Source organism: Tyto alba, unplaced genomic scaffold (assembly GCF_018691265.1).
Source record: "Tyto alba isolate M040663 unplaced genomic scaffold, T.alba_DEE_v4.0 Super-Scaffold_40, whole genome shotgun sequence".
Lineage (NCBI taxonomy): Eukaryota > Metazoa > Chordata > Aves > Strigiformes > Tytonidae > Tyto > Tyto alba.
In genome coordinates this window covers 2,708,471-2,728,763 of record NW_024881316.1, presented here as the reverse complement: position 1 = coordinate 2,728,763, position 20,293 = coordinate 2,708,471, and the positions used below count along the sequence as shown (strand labels likewise).

Below are 20,293 nucleotides of genomic sequence, written 5' to 3'. Positions count from 1 at the left end.
TACGGTATCTCACGCCGCTGCTGAGCAACCAGCCACAGCCTCGTGGGTTTTTTCACTACCTCTGTTCCATCGCGTGTTGCCCCTTTTCATCAGCCAATGTCTGACGTTGCTGCATCGCGGCACAAGCACTGCGAGATGTTGTCTCCTACATCACAAGTGCTGTCCAGGTGGGTCTTGGCATGTCACAATTGGCAGGCTTCCCTCTTATTTCTCAGACGGAGTCATCTGCTGCGGGCTATCTTTACTCAAAACTCCTCTTGCTTCCATTTTCATCTTAAAGGCACAAAAGAGGTCAAGACAGGGAAATGTGACCAAATTTGCAGAAGGTGATAATCAGTAACAAAAATCAGGCAGGCACCACCTACCTGGGTTTGGTAGGGAAGAAATTACGACGTGACTGTTGAGGAAGGCGGTGATGATTATTCGTGTGGTTAAGAACTGCTGGGACAGGGTCTGAGGCTGCAAGGGAGAGAGAATCTGAGACTTTTTTGATGAATATTTGGGGTAATGAACCTGAGGTAATGTATGATGTGCTACATAGGACAGAGCGTTTGGTTTCACTCAAGAACCAACAGATCAGGATTTTAAGAATGGCAGGGGGAGAATGGGGGAGTAGAATGGACCTGCTGCTGCTGCTAACAACCATTAAAAAAATACAAAGCCAGCTGCTCTCAGAGCAGAGCTTGATCCTTTCAGTGCCTTTAACAGCACAGTATATATTCAGAGAGGGGAATTCATGAGGCCCTATGGACCTACACCATGGCATTACACAAAAATGCAAACCCAAACAATGGGTGGCCTCAGCGGTTCCATCTGGCTCGCCATTAACAAGGTTAAAGTAAAGTGGGTTTCCTTGGCTGTGTCACACACAATTTACACTTCAGATGCTTTAACTTTGGAGCTGGACTGGAGGGAGTGCCGCTCTGAACGCACGTGGCAAGGGTCTCCTAACATGTGTGGCGAGTGCATTTGGTATTGATGCTCTTTGAAAGATACAGAGCGGTAGCATTTAGATAATCTGTAAGTACAATTTGGAAACTGCAGGTTTTGAGGCTAAATTATTTTAAAAAATAATCATAATTCCTGTCAACAAACTAGAATTACAGTCAAATAGTTTACTCAAAATATTTTAAGGACATTATAATATTGGTGGCTGGATTCAGCTAACGGCAGAAATTTAGAGACCTGAGAAATGTTACCACCAGCATTACAGGATTGGAGTTTTCAGGTTACCATACCGCTTTTAAGCTAAAAGGTATATTGATACATGGAAATTTATTGTGTTGTAAAGCATTCTGCCTTCAGAGCCACCAAAATACTTAGCTAATAGCATAGTTAACCATGGCAAATAATGACCTTTAAAACACTTTAGCTGTAGAGAGCCAGAGGTGTATCAACAGGTATGTTGGCCTGTTAATTTCTATGCCATTGAGTGTAAGAAAGCACTGGAATTATCACAGCATTTTACAGAAATAATGTTTTTTGAAGCATCTGAAAGCCAAGACAAGGGAACCTGGCTGTCCTATAGGCTGCCCCATTCTTGAATAAAAATTCAGTTGTCACTGAATGAGTATCAAAGTTGATAATTCAATTGTGAAGCTGTTTTATGATCTGTAAGACAAGCATTTGAGCAGTTCACTGTGTGGTAAAGACCTAAGGTAATCTGCAGAGAGAGAATCCATCTGCTGTGGCTGCAGAGATGCCCCAGGCAATACACAGAGCAGAGCAAGTGTTGCACAACAAATAGCAGAAACCTAGCCATCTCATCTGCCTCCGACCCCAAATCGTGAGTTCGATAACAGAGCAGAACTTCGTACTCCTCGTGAAGTTAATTAAACTTGTATATCATAAAACCAGCAGATATCACTGACGAGCAGTTATCCTGGTGATGTCAGTAGTCTTGTGTAGGCAGGTCTCGAGCAAGCAGCCTGCCGCGCTGAGCTTCCCCCTTGGTGTGCTGTGTGGTACTGCTGTGACGGGGCACTCTTCCTCTGAAGCCTGATGCCGGGAGGTTGGCTTCGGCCTCACCCGTGCTGAACAGCCCTGCGGTTACTTCATGCCGTCCAGGCTTTGCCAGCTGGTGAGCCAGTGTCACTGACGGTGAACGGAACGGTGTGTGTGCCTCAGTGACGTGCCATTCATAGAAGGGTTGATGTATGTCATGGTTGGAGCTCAGAGGGCAACTGAGCACCACACAGCCGCTCACTTCCCCTTCCCCCCCAGAGCTGAGAAGGAGAAAATAAGCCAAGCTTGGGATTCGAGATGGGACAGGGAGGGATAAATCACCCATTACAGGCAAAAGGCAGACTCATTAGGGGAAGAAAGAAAAAACATAGATTTATTACATATACTAACAACAACAACACTTAACAGAGTAGGACAGTGAGAAGCATTACCACATCTTGAGAACACCTTCCTTCACCCCTCCCTTCTTCCCGGGCTCAGCTCTGCTTCCAATATCTCTACCTCCTCCCACCAGCAGTGCAGACAGCAGGGAACGGAGGGTGCAGTCAGTGCTGCCACTTCTTCCATATTCAGTGGGGGGAGCTTCTGGAACTTCTTCCCCCTGCTCCAGTGTGGTCCCCCTCTCACAGGAGACAGTCCTCCACAGACTCACCACAGGCTACAGGGGGGTCTCTGCTCCGGCACACCTCCCCCCTCCTTTCTTCTTCTGTTCCCCCACTGACCTTGGTGTTCACGCAGCTGTAGCAACTCCTCCTCACCAGTCCCACTGCTCATCACCACGTCCCTTCTTAAATACATTCTCACAGAGGCGCAGCTAATTGGCTCAGTTTCCAAACAGAAGTGGAGCTGGCTTGGAGCTGGGGGAGCTTCGAGAAGCTTCTCACAGGGGGCCGCCCCGATAGCCCCCTCCCCTGCCACCAAAAAAAACCCACCACTCACTCAAACGCAGGATGATGTGGATGGCCCTGTGCTTGTTTATCCCTCTCCCTCCTTTGTTGTCCAACTCCGACCCACCCTGATGGTCCCTCAGTTCTGCCCTTTCATATCTTACAAAGACAGGCATATCCTTAAACATGGCACTTCCATTTCTGACTGTACTCTGCAGTCCATAGCCATGATTGGCATAGACATTTGAGAGGCATGTCAGAATTGCCAGGGTCCTCTCAAAGCTTCATGCTCACTGCATTTGAGGTATCTACAGGCAAAGCAAATAGAGCTGAGAAGTCATCTCATGACTAGTTGGTCACAAACCATTGACAATCCCTTCTCCCTTTTTAGCTACCAGACTGCTCTCTGTCCACAAGCAGCAGCTTTTGACTCAAGTCCTGTCTTCACCATAGCCTCAGAAATAAAACAGTCAGAGAGGTCTTCTTGCTGAGTCTGGACAGGTGCAATGGTTCCACATCAAGCATTGCAGTGGAAGGGAAATGAAAGAGTAATGCAGCAAGGCAGAACTTGTGAAGCAGGTAGAAGGGAAATTGTCCAGCTGCAAAGTAGCACTTGCTGGAACATAAGGTGGGAAGTGCCCCAGCTGTGCTGTGCATGAGTAGAGGGAGAGTTCAAAAAAAAGGATTAGTTAACCTGAAATAGGGATGGTTGATTTAATGGGGAATATGTAGAAGAATGGTGTAAAACCATATTCGTTTAATATGCATCTCTGTCTGCTGTGTTTAGCATGTATTTAACTCAGTGCACACTTTGCAGCCAACGTGGCTACTTTTTTGCCAGTTAAATTCTTTTCCGGGTCATTGTCTCTAACTGAAAGGGAATTCAGCCACAGCCACCCTGTTTACAAAACTAAGTTCAACATCTGTACCTTGTGCCTGGACTTCCAATGCGTGATTCTGTCGTCCGTCCTTCACATACGCACTCCTTCTGGTGCAGAACAGATAAATTAAATATTATGGTTGATATATTAATGAACCCGGGTAGAAATCCAGTATAGATTTGTGTAAAGGCTGTGCATGTACTGTGACCAGGGGTAAGTCCCAGACACAGGGCGCGGTACCACATTGCAGTTCCTCTAGCAAGAGCATTTGAGGACGATGGGAATCTCACTGCTTAATCTACTCCCTCCCACCTCCTGCCAGTGTTTATCACACCCACAGTTGTGCCAATGCAATGGATTATGTTTTTGCCTTGAAACTGGAAGTGTGATGTGAACCAAGCTAAACAAACACTACGAACTGAAAAAAAAAAAAAAAAAAAAAAAAAAAAAAAAAAAAAGTAGATGAATTAGCTGAAAACTTTTGCTGTTGAGAATTGCCTACCAGTTTCAGTCACTGCGTGGATCATCCTCAGGCGTTTTGGAAAGCAGATCGTTTGTCTTTGGAAGTATTATTCTTGAAAAAGGGGCTGTTTACTGCATGATTATCTTCCGTTTATTTTCACATGACCACATGAAAGCTATGAATGAAACGCAGAGTGGTTGAGCTGGAGTGCTGGTCAGTGCTTACAGTTCTGGATGGGTTGCAGCACTTGAGCAGGATCGCTGGCAGTTCCCCGAGTCCTGCCTGGCAGAGCATGCTGCTGCTGCTGGCTTGTTGCACAGCACGGCGTGTGAAAACAGAAGGGCACCCCAGAAGCTGTCACTGATGCTGCCAAGACAGCAAGCAGCGGTGGCGCTTGCTGTGGAGAGCTTTGTGGGAAACGGGGACGAAAGCTAAGCACAACAGTTTATTTGAAGACGTTCTGGTTCAGGTTTTTGCACCGCGTAGAGAGGGTGTGTTTTCTGCATCTGATTCTCATTTTTGTGCTTCCTGCCAACGGGGAATGAAAAAGACCTGTGGAGGGTTTTTCTGCATTTGTGCAAAGTCCAACCGAGCTCTTGATAGCCCTCATTTTCCATGTAATGCTTGGGTTGTAGACACAAGTAAAACGACTTTTCATCCCAATAGTTGGACAGCAGTGAAATAGCCATAACAAAGATGACAATTTCAAAATCAGTTATTTTGTGCATTGTCCAGAACATGCTTGATTCCCACTCTAGTTCAGTTAACCTGTGGCCTGATCACCGTACAGTTGTACTCTGGTGTACCATAACTTTTTTTTTTTTTTCCCCTCATTTTTTTCCAGATATAATCCGTAATGGCACAAACTTAAATCCTCAAAACTATAAGGATCTTGCTTGCCTCTGAAGTCAGTGGGACTTAGGCATTTAGATACCCGTAAACATTTGATTACACATGACGGGGTACACAGGCTGGCGGTGACAGAGGAGGAACATGATGCCACACTCTGCATCACCAGCTTCTGAGCCTGGAAAGGATGAGACTTTCCATGAGGGAAATTTGTGGGCTGTGCTTGAGGTCCGGAGTCCTGGGTGCAGGACAGTTTCTCTCCACTCTGGTTATTTGGAATTGGCTATTTCCAGTTATTTTTGATACTTAGAAGGTTTGTAAGGAGGAAGGCCAAAGGGGTCTTGATTTAGGAGCAAGGATTTCTGGAATTCCAGGTTTTCAATAGTGAGGCTGATTTAATAAGCAAATGGCTTGTTCCCAGAAGTATCCAGGAATAGTGTGGGAAGTGTCAGACTTCTGAAGGTCAGGTCCCTTGTCTTCTACGGCTAAAACTGTTCAGGTGTTACTATTTGTAACCACACAAAAGATGTTTGGGTCCTGCCAAGAGCCTCAAAACCCAAATTTACTTGCTGTCTGTGTCTTGTGTCAGATGGGGTTTCTACTGGACAGACAGCAACTCAGCGCTCTAGTTTACAGCTGAGCTCTGCAAAATTATCAAGTTGGCTCTGAGCCCTCCCCTTCACCTGTATGGCCCAAGCCAGCGAGCACATTTTAACCTCCACAAAAGGTCCCTGAGAGTTCACCACATACCTCGCTCAGTGTGAAAGACATGTTTGGATGCAAGTCTTCCCTCTGTCAGGAGGTTGCTGTGATCTCCAGATGGTCGTTGTTCAGCCTTTTGAAGAAGGATTAGTAGATTGGAGGTAAGAGGCAGGGGTGTCTCATCTTCGCTCTCTGGGGAGCAGGGGGTCAGGGAGAATTTCCAGGAGGATTATGCCCAGTGGTGGAAGCAGCACCATGAGGTGTGGGGGGAGATTGTGCCTGCGACGGAGGCTCTGGGCAGGACAGGGTGAAGAGTTCAGCTGCGAAGCGTACGGCCGCTCCTGAGGCCAGTGGTATTTTTTTTTTACAAGGGCGCAGTAAATACAGACACCTAACACTGGCACCCAATGCAATCTGTTATTGCACAGACTGGGGGTTGTGGCACCCGTATGCCACCCCTTGGGAGGAGCTGGGAGGAAGGGTTCACGCAAGTGGAGGATGCTGACTGGAGAGCAGGGGGTCCCTCACTCTGCCTGCCAGCAAACTCCCTGCTCCCTCTGCCCAGCAATGGGTATTTATCCCGAATGGAAAAAAAAGAAAAAAAAAAAAAGAAAAAAAAGATCCAGTTCTCTATCTAGCTGTGATTTCGAATCCATGGCCCCAGCTGGTTCACCTGTGATATTGTAAGGTCTTGTGGGAAAAGGATACCCGCAGTTTTTCTGGTGGAAGATCTAGTACTGGAATAATTAACTGCTCAATGAATAGCAAGAGTTGTCTCCGTAACCTCATAGCGGTATGGCCAATTATCACTAAAACGGGAAGAAACTGGGTTTCAGTCAGGGATAATGAAATCCTCTGTATTCCTATGGATGTGATGTGTTGTATGTTAGATTCCTAGCCACCGCAGTATGTCCCAGTCACCTTTCTGTCTTCTAACCTGCCTCCAGAGCCTGGGATCGGAGGGGAGCAGACAGGCTACCAGCATAACTGAATATTCCTTTATTTTGCTGGAAGTCAGGATTTGCACTCCAAAACAGAAGAACGCTTAACCATTCCCCCTAAAGAAATTCAGTACCTTGCTGGCCTGCGTACACTTCGCGTAAGTGGCTGCAGAGACATAGATGCCTTCTTCCACTCCTGCCAGAGGTCAGATTCATCACTAGCAGCTTCAGGGCTTGCATTAAAAATGCGTTGCCCTTGCTGCCTCTGTGCAATTCCAGTCTGAACATACGGCTTTCCTGCCTTGCACAGTGAGGGCTACTGACAGCTGGAAGGTGGTTTGGCTTAGAGTGTAGATGAATTGTTAAGGCACAGACACAACGCTGGCATTAATCGCTCTTCTGGTTTGTGACTGCTTTCAGAATTGTAAATTCAGGGCTTCCATAATTGAAGTTGTGGCTTGGGTATGAATTTCAGATCAAAAGTACAGATAGCTGGTTGTGCTCTGCTTGGTAAGCATATCCATTGCCTTTTTCTATGGCCAGTGCACTCAGTGTCCGACTTCTAATCTGCTGTCCCCTTGCATTGATCACGACTGGGGTACCCTTATCTGAATTGTTCTTTGCTTTCAAACATTTTATTTAAGTCTAAGGTTCCTATTTTATCTAAATCTCCTGCTGCAGAGTTCATCAGTCATGCCAGGAAAATTGATCCTTGGCCTATAAACATCCTTACTTTTGAAACCATTCATTCTTCCTTAACCTGAAAGGCTGAGCATAAAAGGGCAGAAGAATCAAACACATCACCCCTCCTCTACCTTGGCTATAATTCTTCAGTTTTCTTTTTCCAACTTTGTGATTTATGCTGCATTACACTTTTAAGTGTTACCTCAACCAGCAAACACAGATTTACAGGTGGAACTGCAGGGCTGCAGCCTGCATTGCTGCATTGCCTTGCAGGTTGTATCAGCCTGACCTCTGCCACCAGCCTCGGCTACTGCAGTGTGACTTTTCAGTATTCATACACAGTGGGAAATTCTTTTCCTTTTTACACTATTTAAGTTAATGGAGAATAAGCTCAGTGAAGTCATCAGAAGTGCTCTGGATTTACACTCACGTGGCTGAGAGCAGAATTAAGACCCTTAAGTTGCTCTGTTTCTGGGAAGATGCAATATTTTTTAAAAGTTTTTTTAACCTCATTGTTACAGTTTTCCTAGAGTGATATCACTTAATCTACATAATCACAACCAAGAGTTTACCACATGTAGTGAAATGCTTTCAGTTATGTTTCATTATTTTTAATTGTACACGGAATTAACAGAATTCAGAGAAAGAAGTACTAAACCCGGACCTGTTCATGAGATTTGCCATCCTGAGGCCAAACTAAGAAAAAGAAAACACCAAATTTTGAATTAACAGTGTTGTTTTTATGCGCACAAGTGTGTTTTTTCTTTTAACATGCACAATTATAGAGAGAATCAACAAGGAAGATAAATCTAGTGGTGAGATAGGGCAGAATAGTAGAAAATGGCATTATTTCACTTTTCATTCTCAGGGATCAGGCAGTGTGGGACAACAGAAATGCCTGCCTCAGGTGGAAATTAAATGCTTTAACATATGAGGCTTAATTCTGTTGCAGCTGAAATCCTCTTTTCACACTTTACTGTTGCTTCTGCATTTTGATGCGAAAAGTTTAAAAATTATTTTTTTTTCTTTTAAGAGGTTGAAAACCTCTTAAAAATGTGTTGCAGAAAATGCTGAACACAACTATTTAGTAATAATGTCTGTATATGGAGCTAGTCCATTTTAGACAGTTTAAGATGAAACTTTGGAAAAGTGAATTAGGAACTGATTGCTTTCTTTCTTGGTGCACTGGAGTGATACAGATTTCCCTTATCAGTAAAATGGGGCTGTAGAGCATCTGAATGGCTTAATTGTTTTTGCAGGTATTGAGCATGTGAACTTACCGGTGCTATTTCAAGGGAAACCAACCACTGTATTTGATGTCCTTTTGTTATACAGTTGAGAAAGGAAGCCCTGCATGTATTTCATGTGACATGACTTACCCTGTCAATTCCATGAGCTCTGGAAGGAACCCCTATATAGATAGCTGGCATGGCCTCATATTGGCTGTGTCAGACAGTAGCCATCCCTTTAGTTCTGAAGAATGACAATGTGAGTTGCTGGTCAAATCCTGCAATCAACACTTCTGAAGCCTATATGCATGCAAGTCATCAAATGCAGTGAATGTAATAGGAAAATCAATTTCAAGGCTAGGATCCAAGTCAGTTTGAACTTGTCGTGGTTTGAGCCTGGTCGGCAGCCAACCACCACGCAGCCACTCTCTCTCCCTTGTCTTCCAGCAATAAGAAGAGACAGAGAGCCAGGCTTGGCGTTCGAGATAGGACTGGGATGGGGAAAAGATCCCCCTTTATGGGCACGAGCAAAAGGCAGACTCGTTAGGGGAAGGAAAAAAGAACTTACATTTATCACAGACACTAACAACACATAACAGAGTAGGACAGTGAGAAGCATTGCCACATGTTGAGAACACCTTCCCCCCACCCCTCCCTTCTTCCCGGGCTCAGCTCTGCTCCCGATATCTCTACCTCCTCCCCCAGTGGCGCAGGGGCAGGGAATGGGGGGTGCAGGCAGCGCTGCCACTTCTGCCATCTTCGGTGAGGGGAGTGTCTGGAACTTCTTCCCCTGCTCCATCATGGTCCCCCTCTCACAGCAGACAGTCCTCCACAAACCTCCTCCGATGTGAGTCCCTCCCATGGGCCGCAGCGTTCCCCACACTGCTCTGTTGTAGGTCACCAACTTTCTCCAACTGGAGTCCCTCCCACGGCTGCAGCCCTTCCCGAGCTGCTCTGGCGTGGGACACCCCCGCATGCTGCAATCCTCCCAGCGCTGAATTACAGCAGCGGGGGCTGCTTCTTCCCACAAGACCCCGGCCTTCTTCGGGCACAGCACCTTGATTATACCAGGCAGAAGCCACAAGCCATAAATCAGTGTCTGCTCCACCGTAGCTCTCCATGGGTGGCAGGGGGGGGCCGCCCTGCCGTCTCCCCACAGGATACAGGGGGGTCTCTGCTCCGGCACACCTCCCCCCTCCTTTCTTCCTCCGTTCCTCCACTGACCTTGGTGTTCACGCAGCTGCAGCAACTCCTCCTCACAAGTCCCACTGCTCCTCACCACATCCCTTCTTAAATACGTTATCGCAGAGGCGCAGCTGATGGGCTGTTTTGGTGCAGAGGTGGAGCTGACTTGGAGCTGGGGGAGCTTCGAGAAGCTTCTCACAGGGCCTACCCCTATAGCCCCCTCCCCTGCTACCAAAAAAAAACCCCACTGCTCACTCAATGCAGGACAGTATTCCTGTCACCAGATATTTCCGAAGCTTTGTGCATGATACCAATTTATAAGGGTTACCTAAAGTCATATAACACAAAACTGGTATTTGGGGAAGAAAAGTAAGTTATGAACTTTCAGAGCAGCCACCTTCTTCCTCCTCCTCTTCCTCTACCACTGCTTGCTTCAGTCCTCCAAGCTACTGCCAGGATGCCATTTGCTGTTTCCTGCTGTTGTGATGGGTTGCTGTTACTTATATTTGCTGCTCACATTAGTGATAAAATAAGGAACCACAGGGAAACAGCAGTTTTTAACAGCTAATTCCCAGTTACCTGCTACCCTTTCATCTCATCCCCGGATTAGCTGATCAGTGGATGTAGAAACTCCGCAACCAGCTCTGCAGAGCAGCAGATAAGGTGAGGCGTGCCCCTTAGCTCACCAACAGCACCTCACTGACCCAGGGAGAGTCGAGCCGGTTCGATGCAGCGTGCGCCCTTATCCACCCGGCCAGGAGGCTCGAGCCCCCTTCTCTGAAGACCTTCTGGTGCTACTGAGCTGTGTTTCCGTAGACGGGGGCACCGAGGAGTGATTTCAAACTCAGCCGGCTGAGGTCCGCTCAGTCCTGGCCCCGTGCCTCACGCCGGCTGACTGGGGGTAGGTGCAGGCGTTGGGGACCCGCTGCAGGGACACCCCCAGAGCAAACCTCTGTGGCAGCCCTTCCACCCGGGGGAACTGTGGAAAATAGTGGGTTTTAGAAGTACTGCATACAGAACTGTTTTAATTTAATAATCCCGTTTATTTTATTACTCCCACAGAAGTTAAGGCTTACAAGGGAAAATTTGTGGTTGGGAATATTCGTGTGTGTGGTTTCATAAAGCAAAATGATTAACAGTAGTAGACCTATGTAAAATCACAGGATAACATTTCGTGTTTGAAATGCGTGATATACGTCTGTTTAAAACATAACTTACTTCAACCATCACTGATCTTGTATCTGCTTTATCTATATGGCTTAAAGCCATTAAAATATACACATTCTTTCCATGCTATATTGATACTATTTCAGCAAAACCATCTTTCATGCTATTTAGAAAAAAAGACCTTGCTTTGTAAATTGTTATTTCAGGAGTTCTCAACTCTCAGGATATAAAGAAAACCCTTTTGTTGTAACAAATGAAGGTACATCCAAAGCATTCCTCTGTGAGGATGCATTTCATAAGGATTTTGATGTGATTATGTGAAAAATAATTTCCCTTAATGCCTGTAAAGAGGGGAGTGGATAGCAGAGATAAGGTTTGAGGGACAACAAGAATGGAAATGACATCGTCGAGGTTATTTTTTAAGAGCTACTGTCCATGTAGTCCCTTCCATTTCTGCGGAGAAAAAAACCTGCATTTTGTGCATTTTGAACCACCTTTCTGTTTCACAGTTGTTCTTCGTTCTCCAAAAAAAAAAAAAGAAAAAAAAAAAAGAATTCACCTTCCCATAAAATCATATTAGCAGATTTTAAACACATTTATTTCCTCACAAACTTAAGCTAAATTGTATCCCGTCAGGCCTGATTTATCTGGCAAATGCCCCACGTTGTTTGTCAGCTTCTTTGTTGGGGGGGAGGGGGAAGGGAAACCCAAGCAACAAAAGACCACAACCTATTGATATTACTTCTGTGATACACAAGGGGAAATAGATTGATTTAGAACTAACCCCAGAAAACTAGTCGATCTGATGAGTTTACAGTGGAGCATATTTATTTATTTATTTGTAATGAGTAAACATCATCAATATTCGACCCGGTGTTATTGGAAACCTTGCAGACAGGGGGTTTGTGTCAGCGTGCTGGGGCTATCTGTAAGATGAAAGAAGGCAAGCTTAAAGAAATAGAGGGACCTTGTTTTTCTCACGATATTTAAAGTTTCCGATCTCTGGTACATTATCATGCGTTGCAGGATTTGGAAGAGAAATAGATGAGCATTTTTGTTTTACTGCATCTTCATTTCTTTAGAAGATTTTCTTGTGTGTTTTTTTTTTTGTTGTTTCTTGGTTTGGTTTTTTGTTGTTGGCTTTATGGTTTGTTGGTTTTGTGTGTGTTTTTTTTTTTGTTTTGTTTTGTTTTGTTTTTTTTTTTATAAGAAAATGGTATTTCTGTTAATCTCAAAAAGCTAGTAAAGCATAGGAAATTTTAAAACTGAATTTTACTGAAGAACAACAGCCTGCAATTAACTTTCCCAGCATGTCGCCTCTGCACAGTGTTTTGCATGAATGAGGGGTTCAGGGTAGCAAATACTCATAGGATCAGCACAAATCTCAGTGTGGCCCCTACGTGCTGCTTTCTGAATTGATAATATGCCATTTTCCAACATATTTTGCTAAAAATAATCACAGTTTTAAAGTTAAACTGATCTTTTTTTTTTCATGGATTGATAAATGAGAGTGCTAGTGAAGTTTTCTGTCTTAGTGTGACCCTCCTTGCTTGGACACACCATAAATGCTCTGATGAAGATGCCGAATGCTCCGTTCTCTAATTTGTTTAACAAGATAATGTCACTTGACCTTAAATTATTTTTTCAGTATTATTTCAGTATGCAGTGTTTAGCATACGAATAGCTTATTGGAGTGTTTTCAGAGTTCTCCTGCATTCAGCTACATCTTAAGAATTAAAGGTTGATAACAAAATGGCATAAAACCCAGCGGCGAGCATGTGAGCAAAAACATTCCAGCAGTTTCCCTCTCGGAGGGTGTGGGCAGAGCGTGTACGTTCAGTGTATGGTGTGTATGTCTTGTTGACTCACCAGCAGTTTTCATCATTTAAAAACAAAAAGCCAGGCCACGTTTCTGCGTGTTAATTCCCCGCGGGGTACGGAGAGCGGGGCAGCTGTGGGGCACGGCTCGGCAGGGAGGGAGCACAGCCGTGCACTGCGGTGAGGCTCCCTCTTTCGCCCCACATTTTTTTAGAAAGCACAATCCGGCTTTATTTCTCCTGGGATTTAATGCTGCTTAAAATGTTCGGGGGGGGGTGGGGGGTGGGGTCAGAAATCTCCAGGAACGGTGCTTGCAAGGGAATCCCCCCGTAAAACCAGGGGACGGAGGAGTGAAATGCCAGAGGAGTCGGTGCTGAGCGTGGGGCAGCTGGTGGGCGCTGGCCGCTTCTGGGGGGTGCACAGGGCTCCCGGCTTCTCCCCTGCCACAGGCTGCTGCTCCTGCAGCTTGTTGCCCTGGCAGCCGACCAAACTTTTTTATTTCCCAGGGACAGTTGCTGCCTGTTAAGGTGCAGTGACTGCGGCCTCATATTTAGCTGCAGCATTTCTTGCTTTAAAAGGATGAGGTCTGCATGTGCAGTTTTAAGGCATAAGGGTAATGCCCTGCTTCAAAAAATACTCAAGCTGTTTTTTCACTTTTAAGTGTAGGCTTCTCAGCAAGAAGGATTTTTGTATTATACCTGTATTAAGTAAAAATGATCAGTCCTTTCATAATACAGCAACATATAAGAGGTGCCCATTTAACAGATATCCCCTGTGATCCTGCCAGCTTTTGGAGTGCTGCTGTGACAGATTGGATATCCAGGATTTGGTTACTGGAGTATTTAAGTAATCCATTCAAATATACTTGCATTTGTCTCAAAGACGATTTGAAATTAGCAGATCCTCAGCAGTCCAGAAGACTCTCTTTAGTCCTGTGGAGGTGTTGGAGGTGTTTCTCACTCCTCCCAGGTGGTGCCTGAATGAGCACATGCCTCCCCAAGCTCTTCTAAGTGTTCACATCCTCCAGCGAGAAGTAGCCCCCCTGCACTGCCCCACGGCCCGATTTTCAAGACAAGTCACTGAAGCCCTTGAAAACGTCTTAGTTTTGTCTAAGATCCATATTTCTGTTAGATCATGAGTAGTTTAACCTCCCTTTACTGCAAAATAGGGTAGTTCAGGTGATCTGCTGTATATTCTGTCTGCAAGAACTGGCCTTTCTTTAGGTATGTTGAGAAAGTAATTACTAAAAAAGACAGCACATTTAGGTACAATTTTAAACATTTCCTTTGTGCTCTAACTGCTTGGTTGGCATTCAGTGTGTTGTAAAAACATCTCACTTGCACATGCTGTTAGAATACCACGCGATTTTTCAAAGCATTAACATTGCTAGATGGAGCATTGTTAGCCAAGGTGCATTTTTTTGTTGTCTGATAGCATTCAAAAAGGAAAAACAGAAGAGGAGTTGGTGTAGGGAATATCTTGGTGAACTATTTAAGCTTCCTCTGACTATACCCCTTTTTTTCCCTTTGCTATCCCTGTTAGACGTTTACACCACCCACCCCCCAAAAGAAGGCAAATCATCAGGGTAATTTTAAAGCTTTTTGTCTCAACAGGTAATAGTGTGGAGCCACAAAAAATGATTCTCTACTTGTATATACTGGATTATCATCTAAATCATAGTATAAAGCCGCATGAAGAAGCAAGCAGTTGTGCTTACCCTCCTTACTGCTTAGCTCGGCTGGGCTGTTTTTGTGGTGCATGTATTTGCAAGGCAGGGGTATTGTCATTTTAAAAGGGGTAGGGGTAGGGTGTGCTTCCCAAGTAGGAGCTGGCTGCTGAGACGGGGGAAAAAGCTGAAAACTAGAGTATTTTATTTTGCGCTTGCACGTGGTTGTGAAATTGAGTACTTCTAATGAGTCTCAGTCATCAGTTTATTGCAATTAATACATCATAACTTATGTAGGAATCTGTTCGCTTTTTGCTTATTCATGTTTCCTTTGATATCTCCAGTTCTGTGCAGTGACAAATCCATAGTGAAGGAGAATTTAGAAGTGTTTTTTAACCTTGCTGTACGCTCTCTTCTTTCTTCATTAGTCGGTATTAAAGTTACCGTTATCTTGAGAAGACTGAAATACAGTTCTAGACAAGTTCCTCAAGGTGTTCCTTTATTACAATGTTCATCTTTTTTTATATAAAAAAATCACCCTGATTCACCTTCCTGTCAGTGCTGTAGTGAAGAAAGGATTCCCTGTTAGGATAATTGCCATCTCTTTATTTACTCTGTTGCATTATTTTTTGAGCCTGAAGCTACCTAGTAAATCATGGGAGCCTACTGTGAGAAAAACAGTCCTATTTTAACAAAGCCTTCTTGCTGTTGCTTTTTTCTACTATAATTGCACTTTTAAGGGCTTTTTGTGGTTTATTCATCTGACGATGTAATTTACATATAAACTTCCGTGGTGTGTTTAAGCTAACATACATTACTTCCATGGTGCTTCTGAAGTGAGGAAATACTTGTTATGGTTGTACTAACCTAGAGTTTCTGCGGACGTACTCAAATGAGAATTTGCCAGTTTCTTAGCAGGAGCCAGCTTGTATATTGTTCGATACATCTATGTATGTGGAGATGTGGATGTATAAGCTTGTGTGCCCGTATCATATGCTATCAGGTTGCATTATGTTGTAAGTACATACGGCAGAGAGGAGCAAAGAGTTGAAGCGTTTTGGACAAAAGGGTTAATACCATACCTTAATGCGCGCGGATGATGCCATGTGGTATCATTTGTGAACTCTGAGGTGGCTGACCATTTCCATTTTGGTGTAAATCACTTGAGAGGGAAGGCATTTCAGAGCGGGGTGTGATCTGTTCTCCTGGTAAGAGTGATTGACAAGGAATGAATAAATAGTTAAAAGAACTGAATAAATACCACCCCACTGTTTAAGTCCAGGCACACCCCGGCTGGCACATATATATTCTTGTGCGACACTTTAGCCAGATGCTTGAGTTGGTTGGTAACAAAAAACATTCCTGAAAAGCCAAATCATAGTTTAATCACAACTGCTTCTGATAGAGTTTTATTTTATGGTGACATTTTAGTGGTGATTTGAATAAATGCAGGGAATTACAATATTTTGCAAATAGGATGTATTGATAAATATATATGCAAAAGGTGACAGAGGCCTCTTGAGTGGAAGCAGGAGCCCTGACAGCAGGTTCTTGGTCAATTGGTGAGGTAAAATGGTTCACTGAATTGGATAACAGTGCATACCATAGTGACTGATTAAATTGATTTGTCCATGGCTACCGCCTACACTGCTACAGAGGCCCATTAACCTATTTGCAAACTTTTTATTTTTTAACCGTTCTAAATACAGGTGATATTAAGGGAAATAGCAAGTGCAAATGCATTCACAGCTATAAAATTCTGTATTCTGAATGAAGATAAAATGCACTATTTCCAGAATGTGTGCACACTCCCATGTTATACTGTATTACACTGTATTTAGTCCAGAAACAAGTATACTGCTAGAAACCGATGAAGAAAATAATAATAAACATCACTGTTTAATATAACCTGAATTACAGTGAATACCACATTTGTGAATTTTGGGGTGTATTTACTGGAGGAGAAAGTAAAACACTTAAGGGTTTTTGTTGCTGCTGTTCTTCTGTTTCTCTGATTGCAAGTTTTACTTCCTTATTATTTTATCCAGAAGATGTTTAGAAAGCGCTTCAGGGAAACGTAGCTGAATGCTACTGTTAAGTGGGGATCACTAATTTGAAAATATCTGCAGTGATTTGGGGAAAGGTAGTCAGATGGATATTGTTTAGTAACTTACAACTTTTGTTTTAATTATAGGAGAAAAAATCTTGATGTTTTGGTCTTGATCAGGACGTTTGTATTTTACAACATATTTAGTATGTTCTTTCCCTTCCTATGCTAGGGAAATCAATACTAAATGACAGTGGGGCTTGTACATGGGATTTTCTTCTTGATTCAAGGGAAGGTTTATATTCTGTGTCTCTTCACAGGTTATTCTGTATTACATGCAGACAGACTAAGCATAGTCTTCAAATTCCACTGAAAAATCACATAAAACTTCAGTGCAGTGGTGACATAAAATTGGAACCAGTTCACCTAAAATACGTTACTGCAGTTGTCATAGAAGTACAGAGTTCAGTATAATAGGTCTGGTTACTCGTTTCTTACTAATTTTTAGGGAAGATATGACAATTTAATGACAATGTTTTCTGAAAAGATAATGAAGTTCTGTTCATCATTTAACTTCTCTAAATTATGGGTCAGTCTTGTAGGACACGACAGCATGCCATGGGTAACTTACACTGTGTTTTTCATTCGTCTATTGAAGATATGGTTAGTGTCTTGCTAATAGTGAAGAGGAGATGTGAAGAGAGAGGAGCTGAGGGATTGTTTCTTGGAGTGGATTTGCAAATGTTAACAGCCATTTTGCAATCTTCTTTAAAATTACACAGGTTTTATCAGTAGCATTTCTTTGGAAGGTAAAGTAAATTCTGTAGTTGAGACTCCAGCTCTACATACAGCTTTGCATGGACTAAACTTCTTGGGTTTGTATAGTCCAGTAGTGACCACTAAATACTAGCTGAAACAGTGCTGTGTTACTTTCCAGGAATCTGAAAATTTAAAATATTTTGATGTGGGCTCGAGGTAGAACATGTTGCGCTATTTTGTACATATGGTTAGTTATAGTTACAGTCTTCTTTAATCCTTCAGTTGACTCCACCAGGCCTAAGTGTTTGTGCAGTCATTTTTTAAGTTAGTTGATGGTTAAGGGAGAGCAAATTAAGTTACTGGTTCAGTTTTCTCCAGTAGCATGTCAGATTACAATAAATTAAATGTCTATGCATTCAGTGCAAGTTTTATAAAACAAAAAACCAGAAGCCATAGAAAAACAGCCAAAACAGAAAGCTCAGTGGTGAACACGACTGGCACAGGGTCACCGTGCCAAAGATGTGTAATTCTGGGTATCATGTGTTAGAATAATGTAATGCAAGGACTGGCAGTCCCGGCACATGTTACAAAGCGAGAGATTTCAGCAAGGAATTGCTGGAGATTTCTTCAGGGCTCCCCTGGCTAAAGAGGTTAATAGAAGAGTATTTGTGGATTTTAGCCGTTTTTGAGAACGGGGGAGGAGGCCTTGCCCGTGGGGCGTCGAGGAGACGCTCTGTGACCGTTGGCTCCTGGGCAGCCATGTCCCGCTGAAGACGGCACCCCAGGTCACAACCACTTGCACGCGGCGTGGTAATTTCAAGAGAAAACAAACAACCCCTGTTTTATGAGTACTGCCGGGGCTTTATTTATTTTCTTTTGAGTCGAAACCGTAAAAGCCGTCAAGAGCCCTCAGCAACACAAGCCCTGTAAAAGTTTGGCCCAGACCCGCGCCCCGCCGGGCCCCGGCTGGGCCGGAGGAGGCGAGGCACCGGGCCCTGGGCGGGAGCCTGGCTAGTGACCGGGCACAGCGTCCCGCCGCCACGTTTGGGTTCCCTTGGCTGAAAGCGGCGTGGCTTAGGACACGCTCAGGGCCGAGGGTCTCCTCTCTGCACCTTTCTTTACGGCATGGGTGCATGACGGAGCAAAGCGAAGCCGCCTCAGGGGTGTGAGGAGGCCGCCTCAGGGGTGAGGAGGCCGCCTCAGGGGTGAGGAGGCCGGCGCCGATGGCTGCCTCGCCTCCTCTCCTCGCCCCCCGTTCGCCATGCTCATCGCGCCCGAAACGCCGGTACCGGCGGGCGTTCAACGCTGTGAATACCGGGGTAGACGGAGAGACGTCAGCGGCGGCGGCGGCGGGATGGCCGAACGCCTGGCGCCCTCTCGCGGGGCCGGGCGCTGGGGCCCTGAGGGGAGGGCTGGGGCCGGCGGGACCGCGTCCCCGGCAAAAGGCTCCAAAGGCTCCCGGCCCCCGAGCACCAGGTGGATTTTGGCACCGGTGCGGCAAAGGGGCGCCTCCCAAGTGACTCAGAAATACTCAAACGTACCTCAGCCTGCGGCAGTGGGGTGCAGAAACCCCCACTGTCTCACCGGCAGACCTCAGGCTGAGCTTACCCGGCGTAGAAAATACTACCGTTTGACAGTGCATTTTATAACTGGCTGTCTCTCCTTGTTTTTAGATGCTACAACTGTGGTGGCCTTGACCACCACGCTAAAGAATGTAGTCTACCTCCACAGCCAAAGAAGTGCCATTACTGTCAGAGCATCATGCACATGGTGGCTAACTGCCCCCATAAAACTGTCTTGCAGCAGCCCACTAGTTCTCAGGGAAGACACGAAGCTGAACCGCAGCCTTCCACTTCTGCTTCTTTCCTGAGAGAAGGGGGAGGAACGCACGGCTACTCGTCTCCATCATACTCTCAGGAGGGCAGGTCAGAGATCTCGGAGCGCTCGGGCAGGTCACCACAGGAAGCCTCATCGAGTAAGTTGTCTGCGTCGCCCGAAGAACCGAGCAGAAAGGGGCCTTCTGTTCAGAAAAGAAAAAAAACTTAAAGCATTTGTCGTAACTTTCAATTTTCTTTATCCTCTTGGGATGTCTACCTCATGCAAGTACAGGGGAAATAATTTCATTATCAGTAGCTGACCTGGAATTTTAACTACTGTTGAGGAACTGTGAATTTTTGTTCTTTAATAGACAAATCACTCCAAGCAAAATACATTTGAGCAGGGTGCATTACGTTTTACCTTCTGTATGTGTGTGTATGAGTGTGCACGCGCGTGTGTGTATGTGTACATATCTATAAATATATATTTTTTTCCATCAGACCACTCTTCAGCTCCCACAAGACATTACTGTGAAGCAATAGGCACAGTACCCACAAATGTTCCTGAACTCATTCCTAGAACCTGTTTCTAAACATGTTGAAAAAACAAACAAGAGAACCCGAGAAATCTCACTCAGAAACAAACCAGACCTGATAAACCACACAGAGAACCGAGATCAAGACTGTTACTTCTCTTGTGAACCAAAGGATACGTTCATATTTTAAGGCTGCCATATGGTACTAAAGATACTAAGACATCCCCCATACCATCAATTGGAGTTACTTTCTTTCTGATCGCCACAAAATATCAAAACCCCGTCCCTCCCTGTGCCCGTGCAGGGCAGTGTCATGACTCAACACGGCTCTCATTGCCACCATCCCTTGTTGGTGAGGAGTTTAAAGCTCCAGAAAAAGACAATGAATGTGTAGTTTCTCTGCTGGTTTCTCAAAACTTTTTTGTTAAATTAATATGGTTGTAACTGTAATTTAGATGACTGTTGCGTAGGGGAGAATGTTACCAAACAGACCCTTTGTATTCTGTGAACATGTAGGGGACCTTGGCGGCAGTAGTAGCAGCAGCAGCAGCAACTTCCCTTGGTCCCAAGTAGTGCCCCTCAATTTGAAGGGACCTCCCCCTTGTTTTCTGTTGACATGCCCTGGAGAGAGCTCCCTAGGGATTTTTATTGGTGGTGTCTGTTTTGGTTTTGAAGAAAACAAAATGCAAAGCTAGTG

General features: G+C 44.7%; 1 protein-coding gene across 3 annotated transcripts in view; it reads left to right on the top strand.

Moving 5' to 3' along the window:
* The window catches only part of LIN28B (lin-28 homolog B), a 105,647-nt gene extending 85,561 nt beyond the window's left edge, over positions 1–20,086 (top strand). For all 3 annotated transcript variants that reach the window (XM_042803282.1, XM_042803283.1, XM_042803281.1), the window contains one exon: positions 18,917–20,086. In XM_042803282.1, the coding sequence (XP_042659216.1) occupies positions 18,917–19,289 (373 nt within the window). In that variant the 3' untranslated portion in view covers positions 19,290–20,086. The remainder of the gene's footprint in view (positions 1–18,916) is intronic.
* Positions 20,087–20,293: the final 207 nt, after the last annotated feature.